We start from the raw sequence: 21735 nt of genomic DNA, 5'->3' as shown, positions 1-21735 counted from the left end.
GTGTGTGGTTTTCTTCCATTCTGTATTTAATATTCTAAACAAGTTTAATCTCAATGTCCTGGGCACGGGCATCTTCAGAGAGATAGCCTCAGCACCAAAGGACATGTCTAGAATCCACCACATGGCGTGTATGCTTCCTATCCTTGCACATTTTGACATCCTGATTGTTTGCCTTCTCCTATTTAGAGTCTGATCCCCGTTGGACAGTGATAGACTCTCCCTCAACTAGACTATCTTCGGTTGCACTCTCGTCATCAGCAGGAGTTTCCGCTCTCTTCTTACTACTAGCCACAAGTTAGATATAGACACCACATTGACATCAATCTCTCACCTTTTCTTGTACAGCACAATTGCCGTGATGAACCCGGACCACAGCAGGAAGAAGAAAACCAGTGTGACAGGCCAGCCCTTGCGCCATCTGGGCGCTCCATTGGGTCCAGCTGTGGGAAACAGTAGGAGAGGAACCCAAATGTAGAATGAGTAGCCGAATGTCATCATCGATCCCTTGTTCCTATTAGCTAGTTACAGTGGATAAGAGTGGGCGAGTCTATGCCTACCATGATAAGGGCTCGCTCCTCGGAGTCATCCTTGACGATGGTGTTGACCGTTGAATACAGGATCGGACTTGCACAACCTGATACACCAAATAGATACCACGCAAAGAATCTATCAACTCAATTAGCTTCGCCGTCATCAATATCATTATTGACTCACTTTAGCCCTTTGGGGATATTCCACACAATCATGCAGATTGTGGCAAACATGCAAGAACCCTCAACGATGGTGTATATGATCCACGACGGATAAATAGACGCCAAGGTCGTGCCAAGCCACGAAGCGACGATGGTGATGGCAGAGGTGACAGTTGGCAGCGTATTTATCTTTCCAACCGAATACCCTTCATCCTTGAGCCAGAGATTCATGTACGAAGAAGGATAAGAGGAGATGATCATGCAACTAGAATCGTCAGTCGGCATCATCCCAGTTGGACATCTGAAACTCACATATAGCAGAATACAAAAACCCAAATGTGCCATCTCTTGATAGTACGCTTAAACACATCTTTTCCAATCTTTCCAGGACGTCGGATACGGTACCTTTCCAGACGCTGCTTGGCCAATGAAATATCATTCTCAGTCAGGAAGAAGGGTCTCGGGGAGTCAGGTACCCCAGGGAAAATGATGAAGCCAAGAAACGCCACGGGAATAGTAAAGATGCCATCAATGATAAAGAGCCATTTCCATCCAGGCATACCACCAACACCAGATAGGTTGGTATAAGCAGCGGCTTGAAGGTAGCCGCTCACCATTGATCCGAGGGGGTTGCAGATGAACCATGTTCCGGCGCGCTTGAAGAGTTCAGGGCCACTATACCAGGAGCCTATCCACACTTAGCACTCAGTTGAAGACGGGATGGTGATGGCTTACCCAGTATGAAATGTGTGCCTGCAAATACAGGAGCCTCGAGCATACCGACGAGGAAACGTGCAGCATAGAGTTGGTGCACATTGGTAACTCGGCTCTGAGCAAAGGTGACAATTCCCCAGAGAACCTCTAGAGTTGGGAGAAGCCATCTTGCTCTGCCCAAGAGTTAGTATCAGAACGAGTGCCAAGCGAACCATTCTTACAAAGCCGGTCGAGACATCAACAGCATGCCTGGAACCTGAAAAACGACATAAGCCGTATAGTAGCAGACGTTGAAGTAGTTGAGCTCGTTTCCGTAGAGGCCAAAGTCCTCCTTGAGTCCACTGACGTATGCATTGCTAATGTTGGTTTGGTCTGCTTGTGTCAGATTTGATACTTAATAAGTGAAGTGAGACCGACCTAGAAATTTGACAAAGACTTGGCATTTGTTAGTTCCTGTAACCCTGAGTATAATAGCTGAGTGACTTACAGCATAGACATGCAAAGACCAAAATTGAAACATCGAGCTTGAAGAGTAATCTGGGGCCAGTCAGTCATGTCTAGGGCAGTGCCTGGCTGTGCATACTTTCGCTCCTCTGACGGATACTCGGAAGGATACCAGTTAAAGATTTCCTTCAAGAGTCCAAGCAATGATAGCCTCTTCTTTTTGATGTCGGTGGTTGTCATGGTGGGCCGCAAAACTGTCAAGTTCTTTCAAGACTGCCCTCAGACGTTTCACCCTTCACTCGAGTAAGCCTGGCTCGTTCGAACAGCCACTTGCGGACAAGAGCAAGTGGCAGATCCGAGAATAATAAACAGCTCTTACATGACTCTCGCGAGCCGAGGCTCCAGAACTAATGAAACGCACCAGGATATCTATCAGAGCTCCGAAGTCGCAAATACTGAAAATGGCCAAGACTCGGATGGCGTCTCATGCTCCTCATAAGACGTCATGTCGTTAAACTGTCACGATAAGATTATAAAACGTCTTTAATGGCAATTAACGAGGGATCTACAGGGAAGTTACCCCAAACTACATCCTATATCCCACTCGGCCCTGCAGTAGTTGTCGGTTCCCGCATGATGTGCTGGTCGCATGCATTACGTGCTTAGATCTACTACAAAACCACCATCAATCGGTATCATTTAACGCGAACATGATATCAAAATACTTAATTTCATTGGTCAAAGCCGGAATTAATTGCCGTTCTCTGTCGGGCCAGGACCGATAACTCCGGGGATCGGGATAGTGCTTCCGCACAACGCGGGAGTGGGTATATATTGCGTGCTCGGCCGGGGTTTCTTTATTACCTGCTTGATCGCCGTTTATGTTGTTATCTGATCCCTGTGTTAACCCCGCAAGTAGTAACTACTACGCAGTTCAAAATGCCAGGAAGATTGATTGACCGATACGAGCAAGTCCCAGTGACCAAGGAGAACTGCAAGTCTCTCACAACCAACGTCTTGAAACATCGCTAATGGGCGACTAGTGGATTGGGCAGAGTTGGCCACTCTTGACTTGAGCCTCTTTGACCAACCTGGCGGCAAGCAAGAGCTCGTCAAGCAACTCGACCACGCCGTCCGCAACATTGGTGGGTAATCACAACACGAGCTTCCAGTGCAACGCCTAATTATAGTCCAGGCTTCTTCTACGTCAAAAATTTCAACATCAGTCAGGAAGAAGTCGATCGCCAATTCGCTCTGGGCCGAGAATTCTATGCTCTACCTCTGGAGGAGAAGCTCAAGTATCACAACGAGAGTGACCTGGTCAAGGGAGAGTACAACGGATACAGACCGGCTGGGAATCGAATGTGAGGAAACTACATTTCTCATCTTTCTCTCGCTAATCAGGAATCATTCAGTATCGGAAATGGCATCAAGGATAATATCCAGGTGTACAACATTCCCAAGTTTGACGGCTTCCATGAGCGCCACCAGCCACCTGTTCTCGGTGCCAACATCAAGGAGATTGAAGCCTTCAGTCGTGTAAGTCAAACCACACGCACGACTATTCTTACCTCTAACCTTCTTAGAAATGCCACGACGAAGTCGTAGTCAAACTCCTCCGCCTCTTCGCAATCCTCCTCGAACTCCCCGACGAAGACCAACTCGTCCGCGCCCACCAATACGACGTCAAAGGCGAAGATCACCTCCGCTACATGCACTACGCTGCCCGGGGCCAAGAGGAGAACCAGAAGCTTGGCGCCCTGTACGTCCCCGGACACACAGACCTTGGCACGTTGACACTTCTGTTCCGTCAGCCTGTTGCCGCCCTGCAGATCCTCAACTCGGAGGGCCAGTGGAAATGGGTCAAGCCGCAGGATGGGACTATTACTATTAATACTTGTGATGCTTTGACGGCTTTGACGGGTGGGCTTATCAAGTCGAGTGTTCATCGGGTGCATGCGCCTCCAGCGGATCAGGCACACATTGACCGACTGGGTGTGTTGTACTTTGCCAGGTGAGTCATGCCGTGTTTTCCTATCTTCAGCAGACCTCTATTTTGCACGATACTGATAATCCATAGACCCAACAACAATGTAGTTCTAGACCCCATCGATAATAGCCCCCTTCTCAACAGGCTTGGTTTGACATCCAACGTGTTTACGGAACTGGGCCAGCATCTGACAACAGAGCAATGGGTCAAGGTCCGCCAGACGCAGCAGCAGCGTCCAACAAGCGGTGCCAAGATTACCGATGGAAAGTACGAGCACAGCAAGAAGGATTTGGAGATTCTCCCTGGACTGCATGCCAAAATTCATAACTAGAGCTCAATAACATTGAAAGATCTCGTTCCATCAAACCAAGTCACTGTCCCTGCTGAAAGTTCTGAAAGGCAAAGCTCATAGCAGCATTCATGAGCTAGCCTCGCTGCAGACAGTCAAGATCAGAATGCGTCTACATAAGAACACGACGGGACTAAAAGTCTTCTCCGGGTAGGCCATGCAGTAACACTCTGACAACTACCCACGGTTGCAGTCTCATGCGCCAGGCCAATCTCTTCTACAAGGTCTACAGCCACTTGGCTAGACATGGTCCAGTCGAACGGCAAACGATGAGCCCCAGCTTCTGTGATGATGGATCGAGGACCAAAAGCGTGAAAACCGAGCACGACTGGAACACCCACCAACGACTGTTGGTCTTTCAAGCTGATATTCAACGTCAAACCAGTAATTAATGAGTCGATTAAGGAGCTGATACCTGATCAAAAAGCAATGCTTCGCAATTTGAATGTTCAAAATGGGCCAAGAAGATCAGATGTTACCACTTCCACAAGCAATTTAACTCATTGAAGTTCCTCAGCTCTTGTCTGGCTTGAGTCTGAACCGTCACCATGGGTACATGAGAAAGCCAGCAGACCCAAATTATTGTGCGTTATTTCCTTGACGTCAAGGCTCATGGCCACACAGTTTTGAGAACATCCAGGCACATATTAGTCTCATTAAGCAATATCCTTCACATACGTCGTAGTGGTTACCGATCTTACATATGACATGTCAACTTGGCGTTACGAAGTTGCCATATTATATCACCCGACTTGCAACCGATTCATTCGAATGTCAGATTATAATCCATCATTGGAAGGATGAGACAAGAATAGAAAGAAAGCTGGACTCGAAGAAATGGTCCGAATCGAAAGTACCATGCCCAAAACCGCAAATCTGCAATGACCATAACGCTGTTGAGTGACTGATGGCTTTCGCCATGATACATCAGAGACATATCCTTCAGTGCTCAGTACAGATGATGTTAAGCGTATACAGTCTGATGCAGAAGCCTTTCGGCCTTGCTTTCCCGTCCACCATGACATTGATCACCATTGAGATCGCACAGCACCACCTCGTGCAGCACCACCTCGTGCAGCACCACCTCTTCCAACACCACCTCTTCCAACACCACCTCTTCCAACACCACCACGTCCAACACCACCTCGACCTGCCCTGTGATTATCTCGCGACGCCTTGGCCTTGGTCAACTTCTCATAAAGTGACTCTGGGAGGGTCGTCGACTCGCTTAACGTTGGCCGAAACCCATCAGAGTCAGCAGTGACACGATCACCTTGAGTCTCGCCATCTTTTCCCAAGAGACGGAACTGAATCTCGTTTCCATTCTCAGGGTCCCATCTTTTCTTATCAACCCAATCCACCTCCACCCTTCGCCCATGCAACTGCCATTCTCGGAAACGGTCGTAGTCACCCCAGCCAGCACCGACTTTTGATGGCCGCGTGTACTTTTGATGATGGCCTCGTGAAGTAGCAGAAGACATGTCGGCCCCAGATGCATCAGGCGGGATAAATGTCTTCGAGGTCGACATGGGAGCCTCCTCGGTGCCATCAGTTGCTCCAAGAACACGACCGGGGGTCCAGGTGATGCCGTCGGCCTTTTGGGAAATGGCCGTCCCGATATCGAACAGTTTGAGAGTGTCATTCTTGGGATTGTCGACAGTGTTGACATCCTCAACCATCAATATCTTTCGCTCATCCTTGTCGGTACCCTCTTCTACAGGCTTCTGGCACTTGAACCACTCCTGCCATCCGTTTGCCAGGTAGAGGGGAAGCTCGGGGAGAGTGATCCTCTGTGCTTTTCGTTCATCCGACTCAACCTTTGTGACGTAGATCCAGGTGGAAGAACAATGCTTCTTGTCACCAGGAGAGGGAGAGGGGACAGCTTGTGAGCGGACGCGATCACGGTCACCATCTCTCCCCAGAAGAGAGCCGCTGGAGTTCAACTCCTTCTCACGCTGCTTCATCCTTGCCATCACGGCACCCTCGATGTCATCCCTGCCCCAGCTGTCGGAGTAACTGTACGCGTCTGGGTACTTTAGGTTTTGCAAAGCTTGACGGATCTTTGCAGGGTCGGCCTTGTTTGTATGGCCGGAGCCGGTGCTAGTGGCTATCGCAGAACCACGTCCAATAGTGATGGTCTTCACTAGCGGTTGTTGTGCCGGGGGAGGGTTCGACGTCGGGGGATTGACAAGACGTGGCTCGGCACCTTGCGCGCTGGTGACGGCTTTCACCTCGGGGGAGATGGCTTTCGCCTCGGAGGAGATGGCTTTCGCCTCGGGAGGGGGGGTTGGAACGACAGGATCGGAACTAGGTTGCTGGAAACTGTCAGGTGAATCTATCGAGATGTGCAATAACTACTTACCTTGCGAAGCTGAGGAACGGCTGTCTTGAGATGCCTGTCCTTGAAAACGGCATCAGGCAATTTGTTGGTTGCCTCTTGGGCATCGTTTCGGGACAGAAACTCGGCGATGCAATAGCCCTCGTGCTTCCATCCGGTGGGTTCAAGTCGTTTCTCGCAGGCCCAGTACAACGTCACGCTCTTGAAGCCTTGATTGTTAACAAAGGCTGCGATCTCCTGCTTTTCGGCGTCTAGAGGGATGTCGCCTAAAAAGGCGAGTCGGCCTTCTGCAAATGAGGCTCGCGGCAGGGCAGCCAGGTCTCTGTGGTTTGGCATTGCTGCTGTATGTCAGTACGGGTACGGGGAGGAGAGAGAGTATCGTACCGATAGTTATGGAAAGGATCGTGCTATTGAATGTAACAGAGATAAAGGGGTGGCGGGACTCTATCGCAGGTTGTTGCGTTGTGTTGCGTTGTTGGGCGACTTTTGGAGCGTGTTGAAGGCAATTGAAAACAATGCTCCCCAAGTGATGGAAATCTCACTACAATAGCCAGGAGGCAGGCCAAGCAGTATCGGTGTTTGCAGGCAGTGTAATCTCCGCACATCGGCTCTGGCATGCGGTGGGTGACAGTCAGTGCCAGTGCCAGTGCCAGCGTCAGTGCGAGGATCAATGTTTACGTCCATTCTAGGTCTACAGAGTCGGAGAATAGAGAGCTGAACCAAGAGTGGCCGCGACTGTAGGATCTTTTGAGTCGGGCTGTTTATCCGAACGGCCAAGTATTAATTCCATCGAGTGACAGGACAAGCAGACTACGCAGTGCGAGAACCATATAACCATTGGAAGCAGCTTTATTCTATAGTTGACCGTATTCTGCAAACAGAGAGCGACTGTGGCCTCCCATCCAGCACAACCAGCGACTATGGACGGACGACCTAGAGTGGAGGCAAAGCAACAACGGAGACGCGACACACGATCTGACGCGAATTCACGTGATCGTGTGGATCAGTGGTGAGCCTTGATTATCCCCGCTTGATAAAACGGAATAACGTAGAACCGACCATGGATCATTATTGGAAAGGCATTGACGTACGTTCGAAAGAACTTAAGACTCGGTTGTTCACTCGAGAGTTGTGATTTGTGAGGTATTGTCGAATACGGTACATAGACGGGGGACATGCGACTTAGAGACCTTGAGCGGACACATCCTTATCGAAATGCCATCTCAGGCTATTGATTCTTGACACAAGACACTCAACACCGTGACACGACATAGATCTCTTTGAGTGCGCGAAGGCTCCCAACGCGTACCGGACAGGGGTTTGATCCAATCAAAATAGAGCTTACGAGAGGTACTTCTTTTCCTACCTAAATTCTATGGTGATATAAGTCAAAGCAGTACGATGAGTTATATAATGCAACATTATAAAGCTCATAGCCGTACCTTGATTTAGGCACCTTCCTTTTCCCCCTATTCCCGTCAATCTCCCCCAACGCCTTCTCTTTTACTTATGACCTCACAACACCATAGCGATAGCCCTGATAAGCATGATAAGCAAAGCGCTTAGTGCGGCCTCAATAGCTAAGCTTATAGCCCGGGTGATTAAGGTCTTCATTGCCAGCCCTATATCTCTTCCTTCTATGAAAATCAGGACTAAAGGTCGCGATGAGGGCATCTACAAGGCAGCCTCGCCACGCCTCTTGCGACTTATATCTCTTCCAACTTAGGCTGCCGTGAAGTTAAAGAAGATAACTATTAATGAAGGCAATATCAAATAAGAAGGTCCAGGCTAGAGCCTACCAAGGGCCCCGACAAACGCGGTAATCATAGCCTAGCGATGCCCTCAATTAGTCTCCTCGGTCCACATGATTCATTTCATCGTTATAAGTAATAGTAATAAAAGGAATCTCGAATTACTTCATAGCTTCCTTACCAAAAAAACGCTATATCAGCCATACCCGGGCTTCTATTATATTTAGCCTCTTCCTCTTCCGGTTAACGCATTTATCGCCCTTAAATATAAAAATTAAAAAAAGCACAAAGGCATTATCCTTCCACGCGATTTAATTAACCTACTAAGCCAAGAGATAAATTAATAAGAGAAATATAGCTAAATCTATCTAAATTCCTTGCCTTATAATTAACTATTAAGGCTATTCAAAGCTCGCTAAACCAAAGAAAATTACGGCCAGCAATATCATCGACTTTAAGCTATACGAAGGGCTTAAAGATACCATAATTACAGCGGGCTATGCCTATAGCCCCGTGACCTAGCTATCGAAGATATATAAAGAGATTCGCCGATAAGAAGAGATTATCAATAAAGACATAATATCTAGCTTTTGGCAGCTTATTAACTAGGGCAATGACTACGCTTTGAGTTAGATTAAGAGGCATATATAGGTCCTTTCGTCTTTAAATGCATAGTTAACGAGAAAACTAACTCTTCTTCCTTAATTACCAGCGTGGCTTCTTAGGGAGACCAACAGGTCCATATCTCTTCTTCGGCTAATACCAAATCCACTGTAGGAAAAAGCCCTTCTGGGCTATAACCTAGGTCTTAAAGCCAAGAGGCATAGGTTTATTTAGGACCTTCGTTATCTCATATAACCTCCCTATGAAGCAGGTCATATACTTATCCATAGTAATATTTATGCCCAGGCTCTATAGCTCGAGAGACGCCGCTTATAGGTACTTAGACTAGTCATCCACGGCCTTAAAGACCTTCGGAAGGCCTATATCGGCGAGGTTAAATAAGTTAAAGACTCGTAGGTGCTATTGAAGAAGCTAGAACTTATTAAACGTTATATATCAAATAATCAAGTGGTCAAGGCCTTAATGCCCCCGATGAGAAGTCTCCTAATAGGCGCGGAGCCTTAGTTCCTTATGAATTCCTATATAAATCAGGATAACAAGCCATATATATACCTCGGCGACGGAGGTATCATGCCAGCCTCTAAGCTAGGCTACCAGGCGTAACTAACGGTCTCGGAGCAGGCTTATAACCCAGCTATTAGTATATTAAACCCATCTTTTAACTAAGGAATAAGGTAGGAAGAGCTAGAAGAGCTATAGGGGCGTATAGGGCAATAGCTTAACCTTAAAGTCGCGTAAAGGCATCTCTATTAGAAGGAAGTAAGCCCCGTAGGTTATGGCCGGGCTGAAGACCAGCCGGCACGTGATATCATTGGGCTGCTCGCGGCGGCTATTTTCCTCTGTGATATAGCTACTTAAATCAGAGGCGTTAAGTGCCTCGCCGGGAATTGATTGAGAAGTCATAGGTCTCTTCAAAATGATTTCTATGGTGTTTTGGCTGTAATTCCTTTCTGAGAGACCTTCCCGTACCCCGCCCGTACCCTTGTCATTACGTGAGAAAAAGTGGGTCCGGTACGCGTTGGGAGCCTTCGCGCACTCAAAGAGATGACCCATTCTACTCGTTGATCAATCTCAAAATGTGCATTAGAGTGTAAATTATTACAAATTTATTATCAAGAGTATCAAACACTCAGAACACGACAGCAGACGAAAGAATCAAGCAAGACTCAACACCAGAAAAAAAAGAAACGCGACCGCGGACAGATAAAAACATTTGGCTTCGGGGGAATGGCAACAACTTGTTCCCAATCAGAACACTTTCCTCTTGTCTCCTATCTCCTCTCGTAGTTGCCACTGAGCCCAAACTAGCATGATCTCTTCTGTCGCAGATGCCTTTCGGCGATCTTGTAGATCAGAATAGCGCAAGTTACGGGTTTCAGATGCCTTTCGGCGAGGAGAGTGGTATCAATGTCGGAATCGTGGCAGAACCAGTAAAGGTAAAGAGCCATGCGAATGGATCGGGTGCTGACGTCGCAGACGGCTTTCGCCGATCAGGATTGTTGGCTTGGGGGGTGGTAGGGTCGGCCGATTTTGTCAAAGATTGCTCGAATCTTTTTGTTCCGGACGTTTCCGTTGTAGTCCTTTGGAAGGTTCACGGGGTAGAAATGGACCATGTCCTGAAGCTCAAGGTTAGTTCATGCCATGCAACGAATAGAATAGACTTACCAGGAGCCAGTCGAGCTCAATTGCTGTGCATCGATCCATGTACTGATAACTGGTGTAGCCCAACTCATGATACACTACCCATTTCCAACCCATTCCCACCAGAGCGCTGTCGGGGTCAACACCGACGGGGAAGTTGTCAAGCGTCCGGTATTGATCTTTGGCAGCATCATCAATGATGGCCGCGTGGTGGTAGAAGCCACGGGCGAGGGCTTTACGTATCTTGACGTCGTACTCCTTGTCGTCGAACGAGAGGATAGGTGCAGTTCTTATCCTGAAGAGCACACAGCACTTTTCAAGCAAGTCCTTGCGAATCATCAGAGCCTCACCCAACGACTTGACGTTGAGGAACGTCTCATGGCACCAAATTGCCCGCTTTTCGTCTCCGAGTTTGCCTTGCTGCATGTACTTGTACAAGGCGGCGAGTTCGGACAGGTGATCCGACATGGGATGAGCAAACTGTGCGTGTTCAGCAGCAGCAGCGTACCTTTGTGGATGGGGTTTGGCAAAGACAGAATCTCGTGTGCTTGACAAGGCCGCAATGCTGATCATCTCGTCCAAGCATCCAAGTTTGAGGGCCTCCGCGAATGCATTGTACCAAGCGTGCGCGATCGGGAGTTGCATAGCTGCGGTACCGGCACGAGTAATCTTGCCATCACCATCAATCATGTTCCTACCAAAGTTAACGAATGCTCTCAAGAGTGCCGATCTAAGTCAGTGGGAACTTACATGGCCCTGAGGTCTTGCAGACCACGAAGGTAGACCTCTGCATGGGGCGGATCCAGGAAGTCAAATGCGCCAACATTGTTGATTCCGGCGCTCTTCAGAATCATGATCTGTGTCTTGATGTCGCTCTTGAGAAGGCCCGGGAGTGTGCTTTTCAAAAGCATGTTATCGAAGGTGTCCTTGGTGTAGAGGCGAAAGCATTCACCCGGCTGGGTACGACCGGCCCGGCCAGTTCTCTGCTGAGCGGACGCTTGAGATATCGGAGCAGAGAGAAGAGTCATCATGCCCACCCGAGGGTTATACCCCTCCTGCATCTCAATGCCGCCATCTGTCATTTAAGTTAGTTACTTGACCCGGACGCTGAATACTGAAGAGACGTCCAGCTTACCCACAACGTAGACAACACCATCAATGGTGAGGCTGGTCTCAGCGACGTTGGTGGCGACGATACACATTCGCTTGTCGCTCGAACAGAAGGCTTTCGCCTGTTCATCCTTGGGCAGTGACGAGTATAGTGGCACCACGTGGAGATCGCTGATGGCACCACGAAGTTTCGAAACAGCCAGCTCGATTTGGTTCGCCGACGCCAGGAATACAAGAATGTTCCCGGGAGCTTTGGTCTCATGGATGTGCTTCACGACACGTAATGCGAGTTCGACATAGTCCGGAGTAGGCGTCTGGAGATGCTGGATCAGGACTGGGAAAGCCCTTCCCTGGATCTCTACGATATCAGAGACACCAAAGTAGTCAGCGAACTTGTGCGCCTTCATCGTAGCCGACATGATGACCAGCTTCAATCCCGACCGGTAGCCAAGTGCCTTTTTGATGAGGGCCAGCAGGATATCCACGTCAGAGGTGCGCTCGTGACATTCGTCGATGATAACACAGGACTACCACGCATGTTAGTACTGGTGAAACATGGAGTAGGTAGAAATGTACTCACGTAGCGGGAGAGAAGAGGGTCACCCTGACACTGGCGCAAAAGAATACCCTCGGTGACAAACTTCAAGCGAGTCTGTGCATTGGTGTTGTTGTTGTCGCGGTGGTGAACACCCACTTGGTCACCAAGACGGACGTCCATTTCGACAGCAACCCGCTCAGCGACACCTCGTGCAGCAACCCTTCGAGGCTGGGTGCATACCACCTGGAGGCCTTTCCTCAACTCGAGGTACATGATGCGTTGGGTGAGCTGGGTCGACTTGCCAGAGCCCGTATCAGCAGTAACAACGACAACCTATTAGATGTCAGCGATGGACTGTAGGTAATCTCGCATAGTGGTTGATATGTCATGTGCACCTACCTGGTTGTTGTGATAGAGGTCGAGGAACCTCTCGAAGCTCTCGCCCTGCATCACCGGGAGGCGGCGGCGCTTTTCCAACATCGCAAAATACTTGGGAGACCGGGCACTCCCAGGGCGCAAAGGGTTCTCTTTCGCATCTTCAAGACTTACGACGTCGGCAACCGTCATGTCGGTAGAGTCTGGTGAAGCCATCGTGACGGGGGGGCGCAGTTGTGATGTGATGGTGGTGGTGTTTTGATGATGGAGTTTGCTACTTCACGTCGCTTCTTGGGTATTGCGGATAAAACATCACGGTAGCGACGCATGTGCCCCACCAGATGATTAATCCGAGGTGAGGGCCACGTTGAAGATCTGTTCACCTTGGTGAGTGGTGAGTAATGGCTAGGCACCTGCACAGGCACTGGCAGACACTGATGTTTGAGGGGGGTCTTTGGAGCGAGCTAAATATTGGATTTAATACATACTCTGGGGTCGAAATATAACTATATAGTTAGGCGAAGACATTCAGTGCAAGGAGCTGAAGGTGGGTAAAGTCAACTTTTTCTTTGTTGTTATCATAACTACTTTGCCCATGGTTGCAAGCCTCCCGACGAGTGTTACATCTCATAAGCGTAGAAATCTGTGTTCTCATCCAAATCTTTCAATCCAATATCAGAACCACGGAAGAAGTCGCCGTCATATAACCCACCCAGATAAATCAGGGCATAAAACCTTAGCAACTCTCGTGTCGTCGCACAGGACTGATCCCTACACCACGTAATATGCTCGGTATCTGGATCTGTAAAATGTCCATAGCTGTCCGGGTCAATCATCTTGATCCAACCTTCTGGCATTAGATAACGTCCGTCATCACGCAGACATATCATATGGGAGCCGCGGATTTTTTGATTAGATTTTCCTAACCCGTAAGAGAGGATGAAACCACAGGAGCAGGCGCATATAAGCTCTGGTTTAAGGCTATATATACTGCGCACGAACTCCTCCCGCTGGAATAGCCGATTAGGCGTTGCCTGGAAGGATGGGCAGAATGATGCCGGAGATAATCTTTGTAGAGGTCGTACTTTAGCCAGATAGCGATCCCATGCGGCATAGTGGCAGTTCTTATCGAGTGCTGCCTCCCATGTGACTGAGATAACTCCAGCAGATGGCACATGCTTGTAATTAGAATACTTGACGACAGCGCCGGGGCACGGGCACATAGCATCCTCGCACTGTAATCTTAGATCTTTGCCCCTGGCTATGCATGCCTGGATATCTGCCACTGAGAATCTTAAATGAGGGCAGATAGTAAAAGATCCCTGGTGGCTAATGCAAAACCTTGGCTTAGTCTTGCGGGAGGAATGGGAGAAGAGTAGAGCGGGGTGTTCAGATTGGCACCCCGAGCAATACAAAGGATCCATCAGCTTGGCAACTCGCTCACTATACCCAGGAGAGGATCTCGCTAGGCGACAGGATGCGCAGTACTCTGAAGCAAAGATGTTATTTGGATCCTGGGTATGGTCCGAGTCGAGGTCAAAGTCGAGATGGGGGTCAGATTCCGGCGGTGGGGATGTTGACGGTATTTCTGAGGGTTTCTTGGCACAAAGCTCGATGCCAGTGAGAGAAGAGAGCCAGCCTGTGAAGCCCGAAGAAGCCTTGATAGTGGAATCAGAGGCGGTTGCTGGAAGAAGGGGTTGTTTTTCGTCCTCCCTGTGATCAGGGAGAAAGATCCGGCGGGGTTGAATTGAGGCAAAGAGCCGTCGCAACGACAAGTCTTTCGGGTCCAGCATTTCGAAAGGGAGCTCAGGTCCAAGGGTGGTGGGCGGCGTATTGCTGGCGAGCGATGCACTAGAAGTCTCTGGGCAAGAGGACTGGCGGAGGAGGTAGGTTAAATATTCTCTGCTCCGAAAAGCTCTGATTAATCAACCGACAGTCTGGCCGAACTCTATCGCCAGGTTGCAGCTCGCCTTGCTTGGTCGGGCGACCGACTCATCGCCGTCAACATTGAGACCAAGGCGCCAGGGAGCTTCAGCTCAGAAACAGAGGCCCAGTATGAAGAATAATTTAGCCTCATAGCATACCCAAAAGTAGATCAAGGCAACCCAGCAAGAGAAATACAGTTTTACACATAGTCAAGCCATCATACCCAATGCCTTTCAACGCAAGAGTCAATATCAAATATACTCTATAGATACTTCAACGCTTAACACTCTACCTCAATAAACCTTATCTCACCGAGAACACATCGCCAATTAACAATAATAAAAGCCGCCTACTCTCCGTTCTAGCAATAGCAGGTCACCATCAATAGCAACAGCACAACACAAAATAGCGACTCCTACACAAATCACCCGGTGCATTCTCCCTCTCAACGACTCCAGCCCGGAAGCAACTCAATACAGGACCACATTCTCATACCCTCCCGACACGCTCACCCTATCAGGGCCAAGCCTCAAAGCTGCCCTGAACCGCCTAAAACAGACCGGCGCAGAGGCCCAGTTTTTGTTGAGTTCTATGACGTATCTAAAAGGATTTGTCGTGCACGATATAAAAGAACACAAGACAGCAATAAAATCCAATGTTGCAAAAGACCGTAACCTTGATATAAGCTTCTATTGTTGACTTCGATGACGAATCCAAGAGGATTTGTCATGAACAACATGAAAGAACACAATGAGAAGGCCGTAAAACACCGCAACCTTAATATAAGCTTCTATGGCGACAGTTAATAAAACGCAAAACAGAACGGTTTCCCGCCTGATCAAAATCCACAGCAGAACAACTTTCCATCAAGAATAAAACGCAAAACAGAACGGTTTCCCGTCTGCACAGATCCCATACCACAACAGAACGGTTTCCCGTCTGCACTGATACCTTCATAGCATCCACACATCTATTGATGGCATCTCAGCCCTTTCTCCTCCTCAGCCGCGTCCGAAGAAGGGGTTCCATGGCTGCTTCTCTCCCATCCGTCGTACAGAAACAGTCCGGCGCAGATCCTGGGAGGACGATGCCTCAGAACGAGGGCTTGCCTTGCCAGAAACAGGGGTTTCCTTTGGAGCCTTGCCAGTCTCGCACTTGCACGGGTTGATGCTCGAGATGGTGCTCTCCAGTGCTGAAAGTTGGGCCTGGGTGGCCTCATCGAGGCGTTGAACCTTGACCGAAACCTCACCCAGCGAAACGGACAGATCTTCCATGATCTTTATCATTGCGGCGTCCGCGTCACGCAACTTGTTCATCCGAGTATTCATCCTGTACCTCAACAGGTTTATCCTTTCTGGGGTGTTAGTGGAGTTCCATATTCCAAACATTCATTCACTTACCTTCGAGAGGTCTGGTTCCTCATAACATTACCCCTTTTCAATGTGAAGGCTCTGGCTTCGCCCCACCCGGCAGTGACTATCCGGTAAAGGCGGTGGTATCGCTGCCGCAGGTGTTGATTTTCGAGCCTCAGCCTTCTCTTCTCCTCCTCGTCCTCCCTCGTCTTCCTTCCTTTCTCCTCATCCTCCACCTTCTTCTTTGTTTTCTCGGCTTGCCAATCTTGGTTCTTGGCCCACACGCTCCATGAGTACCACAGGGTCGTGACCACGAGGGAAATGATGGCTACCGCCAAGGCCGCGGTGTCCATTGCGACGGTGACCTCCATGGCGAGTTTGCGGGGGACTGACAGAGCTCTGCTGAGAGGAGGGAGATGTCGGAGTCGAGAAGCTGGCCGCCCGGGAGCAGGCCACAGCAGGCAAAGGGAAGCTAGTCGATCGCGGGAGGGCAGGGAACCCGAGAGTATCCCAACGGAGAGGAGGAAGAGAGTCGGTCTACGAAAGAGCAAAGAGGATCAGCTACCCGGGGGTAGAGCAAAGGCGGCGGGTGGATGGCAATCGAGAGCTGTGGTAGTACAAGATCAAGTCAAGATGGGCCTCACGACGGCCTCAGAGACTTGACATTGCACCTTCACTGCCATGGAAGGCACTAGGGACGCTCATGCCACGACTGAGGGCGAGCCGGACTGGCAAGTGCAGAATCAGGCCTCACAGCACTCGAACACGACATGTCCTGCGTCGCCAGTATTTATAAAATGAGTATTATTGAGCTGTCGCTCTTATGAAACATGTACACGATCCGTTAATAAATTCTATCTGATCAAGTGTGAATGTGTTTGAATGCCTGGAGGCGCGACTTGTCGTGTCTGTTATAGGAACCTGGCTACTATATTACTCTTAATAGTCCCTAGAGATATAAATACCGCCTTCTTTAAAGAAATTTCTCTTATAACATATCTGCTTTCTATTATAAAGACTCAAGCCTCCAGCTCTAATTGGCCCTAGTCGAAATTCTAATATTTTTAAGGTAATTTTCTCCCTACCACATAGTAGTCTATTGTACCCCGAAGATCGTATCAAACCTTCATGTCAACGAGGCCAGATGTCGATGAAACGGCGAATGATGGTCAAAAAGCAACACCAAGCCCAACAAGCTTACCCAGAACCCAACAAGACGAATAAAGAAACGCAAACATAATAGACGAAGCGGCAACAAGTGTGGTTATTCTCCGCTTCTCAAGTCCCGGCGGACGATGCGCATGTCGAAAGTCCAACGGCAAGTCAAACACACACTCGTCATCAGTGTCGCTCTCATAGTCGCTCTCGGATGAGGAGTCTGCGTCGGAATTTAGCTCAACCTCACAGTCTGCTTGGTAGAAGTGAGATTCAAGCTTGTCGAGGCTTCGAGTCGCCTGGAAATAGGGTCTTTGTCGGTCGGCGAAAAACATGGTCAAGAGTCGCTAGAACAGAGTCGAATAATAGTGCGAGACTGCAAACAAAGTGGCAAAAGAGACAACTCTTTGAATCACAAGTAAACAACTTTAAACTGAGCAGAGAAATGATGAGAGTAGACGACTTTGAAAGATGCCGCCAGATCCGAATTAAAGCAAAGTAGCAGAACAAAGAAGCTCAAGCTCGTGACTTTGCTTTCAACACTGTTCCCCTCTGTTCAGAAATGATTCCTCCCCTCCTGCGTCCAAGCTTTGACGGGTGACTGAATAGGATCGCAGTGATTGAGTTGATGATGTGCCAAGGAATAAAGGCATTGAACAAAACTATTGAAAACCATGGGTTTACATTGTTCAACTGCTTGAAAGAAACTCGTTAGCTTGCCAGAGGCACTTGATACTCGAGTCCAGAGTAAGTTCACCATGGCTCGCCTCGAGTACAAGCATGGTGTTCACCCAGATCTATTCCCGTCCATCAAGCACTCTTCTTTGACACGGACCATCCACCAAGCTAAAGCCCTTAAGCCCTACAAGGTCGAGCACCAAAAAAAGAGACCTCCACAAAGTAAGAAAAAAAAAACGGCGTCGAGCCTTGTGGTACCCGCAGAGGGGCCAGGCCGACAAGACATGGCCGGCTCGGACGGAGTCACGATGGGTCCCGTCGGGCTTCCATTCTTCTGGAAGAATTAATTACTTCTCCACCTTGAATGACGTGATGTGGAGTTTGGAGGAATGAAGCCCCGGCTCGACGGGTTGTTATCAGGATGTCTCTCCTAAGCCTTGATGGGCACCCCTCACAATGGCTATTCAATCAAAGGATCTCTATCACTTGAAGGACATTGCTACAAAAAAGAAGAGCAGAGAATATCCATCCCTCGGCTCTACTCAAGTGCACTCACATGCAAAAGCAATACTTACCGAGGAGCCGGAGAATCTCGCAGCCTGCTGGGCGCACATCCAATATCCAACAATGACTCTGCATGTGAGGAATGCAAGGGCCATCCCAGATTCACTCAGGGGAAATTCAAGCGCCAATCTACATCTCGCAGTTGCCGGGTTTCATCACAGCAACAGTCAAGGGTACCTGGTGTAAAACACAACAAGGGCAGCATTCCAGTCGTTGTTGCGAAACGCTGCATTTCAGAACAAGACAGTCAGATGCAGCTCCAGATGCACATGATCTTCCAGATCCATTCCAGGCTTTCTTACGGAGTAATCAGTCTCGTGCTCATTCGGCTGTGCTGAATCAATTGCCACAAATAATGCTAGTCATCCGTTTCGCCGCCAAAAAAGCAACATTTCGCCCCGAAAATAAATAAAAACCATTTCACTCGACGAAAAGAAAAAGGGCCATTAAAAATTTTCAAAGAAAAGAAAACGGAAAGTATGGAAGGGAAAAAGAAAGGCCAGCGTCGAGACCACCACCACACGAAACAAAAAAGGACCCTTGTGAAAAAATTTTGTCTGTGCCACCCAGTAATCTTATTTTGTCGTAAGCAACCTCACCCATTCCAGTTATCGAGATGGGCAACAGATGTAGATACGGGAGAATAGGGCCAATGCTGATAGCCCGATCCTCATACGAACCGAGTCAAAAGCTCAGACATTGAAAATCAAGGAAAACAAACATGAAACTGATTCTCTTCAAACGTCATCGGATCCATTCCAGCCACAATTGGGTTCCGGCTGTTGAGACCTAACCTGCCAAAGCATCCAGGGTCCAAGCTGGGATGACCCTGAGATTTTAAGATTACCTCGCCCTTCTCTGCCCCTCCCATTGGAAGACACCCCTGCCAAGAGTGCCATTGGGCACAGTTTAGGTACCCTTGATGCACCCCGCGGTCAAATTTGTTTGACAGGTTTCTGTTGTTGTTGTTGTGGCCCGTCCTCGATGTAGAACTGCGTATATATGGCGAGACAGCCCTGTCCCCCCTTGCGGCTGGGCTCTGCATCTTCATCAGAAGGCACACGACCACCTATCCACGCGGGCGAAGTCCTTTAGTAGTCTTCTCAACTAGTAGTCCAGACATGGCTCCACTACTGACCTTCGCCCAGCTGGAGCAGGCTGCTCTATACGTGGTGCGTCTCATCGCCGACATTCCCGGCCTTGAGAACACGCGTCTAGCCATCATCGGTGACCTGACCGTCACCAAGTATCTGCCAAACCATGGCCGCCCTGCTGTACGTTCATGTCTCACCGCACGCTCTCAACACTCACTGACATTCCCTCAGAGCATCGACCTAGTCATCAGCAAGTCCTCCTCTCCCGGTCGCGTCCGCAAGGAGATTGTCGGCCACCCCATCACGCCCCTCATCGAAAAGTCGGGCGCCGTCTTCTACCGCCACACCTCTGGCTGGGAGATCGAGGTCAAGCTCATCCCCGACTGGCTCTGCCCGTACCTCCCGGCATCTGCCCGGCGCGTCCGCGACGTCACCGGCGAGGCGACCCTGCCCTACACGTCTCTCCAGGACCTCATCGTCTTCAAGATGGACGCCTGCGGTCTCCACGAGAACGACGCCAGCAAGCGCCGCGACGCATGCGACGCCGCCGCACTCCTCGAGCTGGCCTCGGAGCACGGCGCCCTCAACCTCGACGAGGACCAGGCCGAGCGAGCCGAGGAGGCCCTCGCCGACATGGTCGAGTTCTCTGACCCCGAGCACGACAAGAACTGGTGGCAGCGATGCCTGGGCATGGTCTCGGACAAGCCCCGGACTCCCCAGGAGATCCTCTCCGACCTTGCCGACCGACCCCAGACGGCTTCTTCCTCGCGCTCGTCCGTCCACTCGTCCATCTCGCGAGCTTCCTCCTACGCGAGCACCCACTCCTCGACCTCTTCTGTCTCTTCCGTTGGAATGGATGAGAAGCCCTCCATGGCCGAGAAGAACGGACGTCCCCGCAAGATGAGCATCACCAAGAAGACGCCCCGACACAAGCGCCACACCTCGATCAGCGGCCTCGAGGTGCACATGCAGCGACTCGATCTCGAGCGACCAGCCTCACCCGGCATCGCCCTCACGAACCGCATCTAATGCACCACCACCACCACCACTTTTTCTTTGGAGTTTTTTTTTTCTGTTCTGTGATAATAGGGAACGCATGGCGGGAAGCTACTTGTACTACATTAAGGGATACCCAATTGTGTCGTTTAGCGTATTGTTAATGTGTTGAGACCTATGGCAACGAGGTTTTTTTGGCAAAAAGTTCTTTCTGGTTAGGAAAAAGTTTGGAGTTGGAAGGATATAGACGACAACGGGTTATGGTTTGGAGGATGTATTATGGACCTTGTTAGAATACCTTCTCTCATGTTTTCATTTTCCTTTGTCTAGCTGTATTCTTCTTGTTTAGATATTAGATTAGCCACTGTATCATCATTAAGATATCCCATTGCGACATACAAGGTTCAGCGTGTGCAAATTGATTCCCATGCCAAGCAGTGTCCCCTTCAGCAAATCTGATTACCTATATGTCATCGCCCAGGATAGAGAGCGCATAGTACATCTCCCAGTGGAGCTTCCTGGGAGGGTCGTATGCCCTAAACAACCGAAGTCACTGAACCCTTCCTCGAAACTCAAATCTGACTACACGCCATCTCTAACACGACTTGGACTGAGCTTCTATGATACAAGGCTCATTCTCTTCATGTTCCTATTTCTTGTCCCGCGTCTAGCAAGCAGCACCTCAAACGGCTTTGAAACGCTTGGCAATGTGCAAAACCCTCAGGCTTTGGCGGTAACCATCTCATGGTTATGAATTGGGCGTTACATGTTCAATCTCACTGCTATTTTCAAAGGTCTCGCGGCTCTAGGGCCGTATTACTCGAGTCGAGCTTTTTTAAAGGCCCTCCTGAGAATTGTAGTATCAGACGGGTAACCCAGGCAGCCATCCTCTTCGAAAAACAACCGATAGCGTCAGCAACTATATAGAAGACAAATCATGGAAAGTGATATGAATATTCCTTCCAGGTTCAAGTCACGAAAATTGGGCCTTGGCACGCAGAGTATCTACGTTAACTTGCAGGGATGGACGCTGTGCCCAAGACTATGCAAGCATCACGTTTACCTGCAAGAGGAATCATGCAGTTTCTGTGTATGCATGAAGCTGTGGTCCTAGGCTAGATCGGTCCCATGCAAGGCGGATTAAAGTCCGGGGTAGATTCGGAGTAGTGTCGCATGATCATCCATAAGTTGCTTGCTGCACGTTAGACGTGTGATTGGCTTTGAAGTTTGCGTGGACTCTTAAAGCCCAAATCACCAACGAAATCCCACAACACACCAATCAGCGTATAGAATTACCTATATAGGTATTATAGAATGGTAACATTTTCTCGGTATTTTATTCATTTTAATTATCTTCACAAATCTCCCCTCCAACACCCTGACGTCACTCTCCAAGCAAACTCC

The 21735-nt window shown here is 49.2% G+C and overlaps 5 protein-coding genes across 5 annotated transcripts; 2 read left to right on the top strand and 3 right to left on the bottom strand.

The window, feature by feature from the left end:
* Window positions 1-178: 178 nt before the first annotated feature.
* On the bottom strand, window positions 179-2090 carry NCS57_00456300 (uncharacterized protein; the record flags this gene model as incomplete). Its single annotated transcript, XM_053054521.1, has 8 exons — window positions 179-284; window positions 332-504; window positions 558-666; window positions 715-957; window positions 1005-1380; window positions 1428-1579; window positions 1628-1762; window positions 1894-2090. 8 exons carry the CDS (start codon window positions 2088-2090, stop codon window positions 179-181), a joined length of 1491 nt encoding a protein of 496 aa, XP_052916681.1.
* A 699-nt stretch (window positions 2091-2789) lies between these two features.
* Window positions 2790-4171, top strand: NCS57_00456200 (uncharacterized protein; the record flags this gene model as incomplete). The annotated part of the gene is made up of 6 exons (XM_053054520.1): window positions 2790-2844; window positions 2894-2995; window positions 3046-3214; window positions 3266-3389; window positions 3437-3864; window positions 3931-4171. The coding sequence occupies 6 exons, from the start codon at window positions 2790-2792 to the stop codon at window positions 4169-4171; spliced, it is 1119 nt and encodes a 372-aa protein (XP_052916680.1).
* Window positions 4172-5217: 1046 nt separating this feature from the next.
* NCS57_00456100 (uncharacterized protein) lies at window positions 5218-6863 on the bottom strand (the record flags this gene model as incomplete). The annotated part of the gene is made up of 2 exons (XM_053054519.1): window positions 5218-6504; window positions 6552-6863. The coding sequence occupies 2 exons, from the start codon at window positions 6861-6863 to the stop codon at window positions 5218-5220; spliced, it is 1599 nt and encodes a 532-aa protein (XP_052916679.1).
* Window positions 6864-10392: 3529 nt separating this feature from the next.
* Window positions 10393-12782, bottom strand: NCS57_00456000 (uncharacterized protein; the record flags this gene model as incomplete). Its single annotated transcript, XM_053054518.1, has 6 exons — window positions 10393-10518; window positions 10568-11237; window positions 11294-11618; window positions 11679-12180; window positions 12234-12524; window positions 12591-12782. The coding sequence occupies 6 exons, from the start codon at window positions 12780-12782 to the stop codon at window positions 10393-10395; spliced, it is 2106 nt and encodes a 701-aa protein (XP_052916678.1).
* A 6580-nt stretch (window positions 12783-19362) lies between these two features.
* On the top strand, window positions 19363-20364 carry NCS57_00455900 (uncharacterized protein; the record flags this gene model as incomplete). Its single annotated transcript, XM_053054517.1, has 2 exons — window positions 19363-19515; window positions 19567-20364. 2 exons carry the CDS (start codon window positions 19363-19365, stop codon window positions 20362-20364), a joined length of 951 nt encoding a protein of 316 aa, XP_052916677.1.
* Between the last annotated feature and the right edge of the window lie 1371 nt (window positions 20365-21735).

This window comes from Fusarium keratoplasticum, chromosome 3, assembly GCF_025433545.1.
Source record: "Fusarium keratoplasticum isolate Fu6.1 chromosome 3, whole genome shotgun sequence".
Classification (NCBI taxonomy): Eukaryota; Fungi; Ascomycota; class Sordariomycetes; order Hypocreales; family Nectriaceae; genus Fusarium; species Fusarium keratoplasticum.
This window is presented reverse-complemented; position numbering and strand designations above follow the sequence as displayed.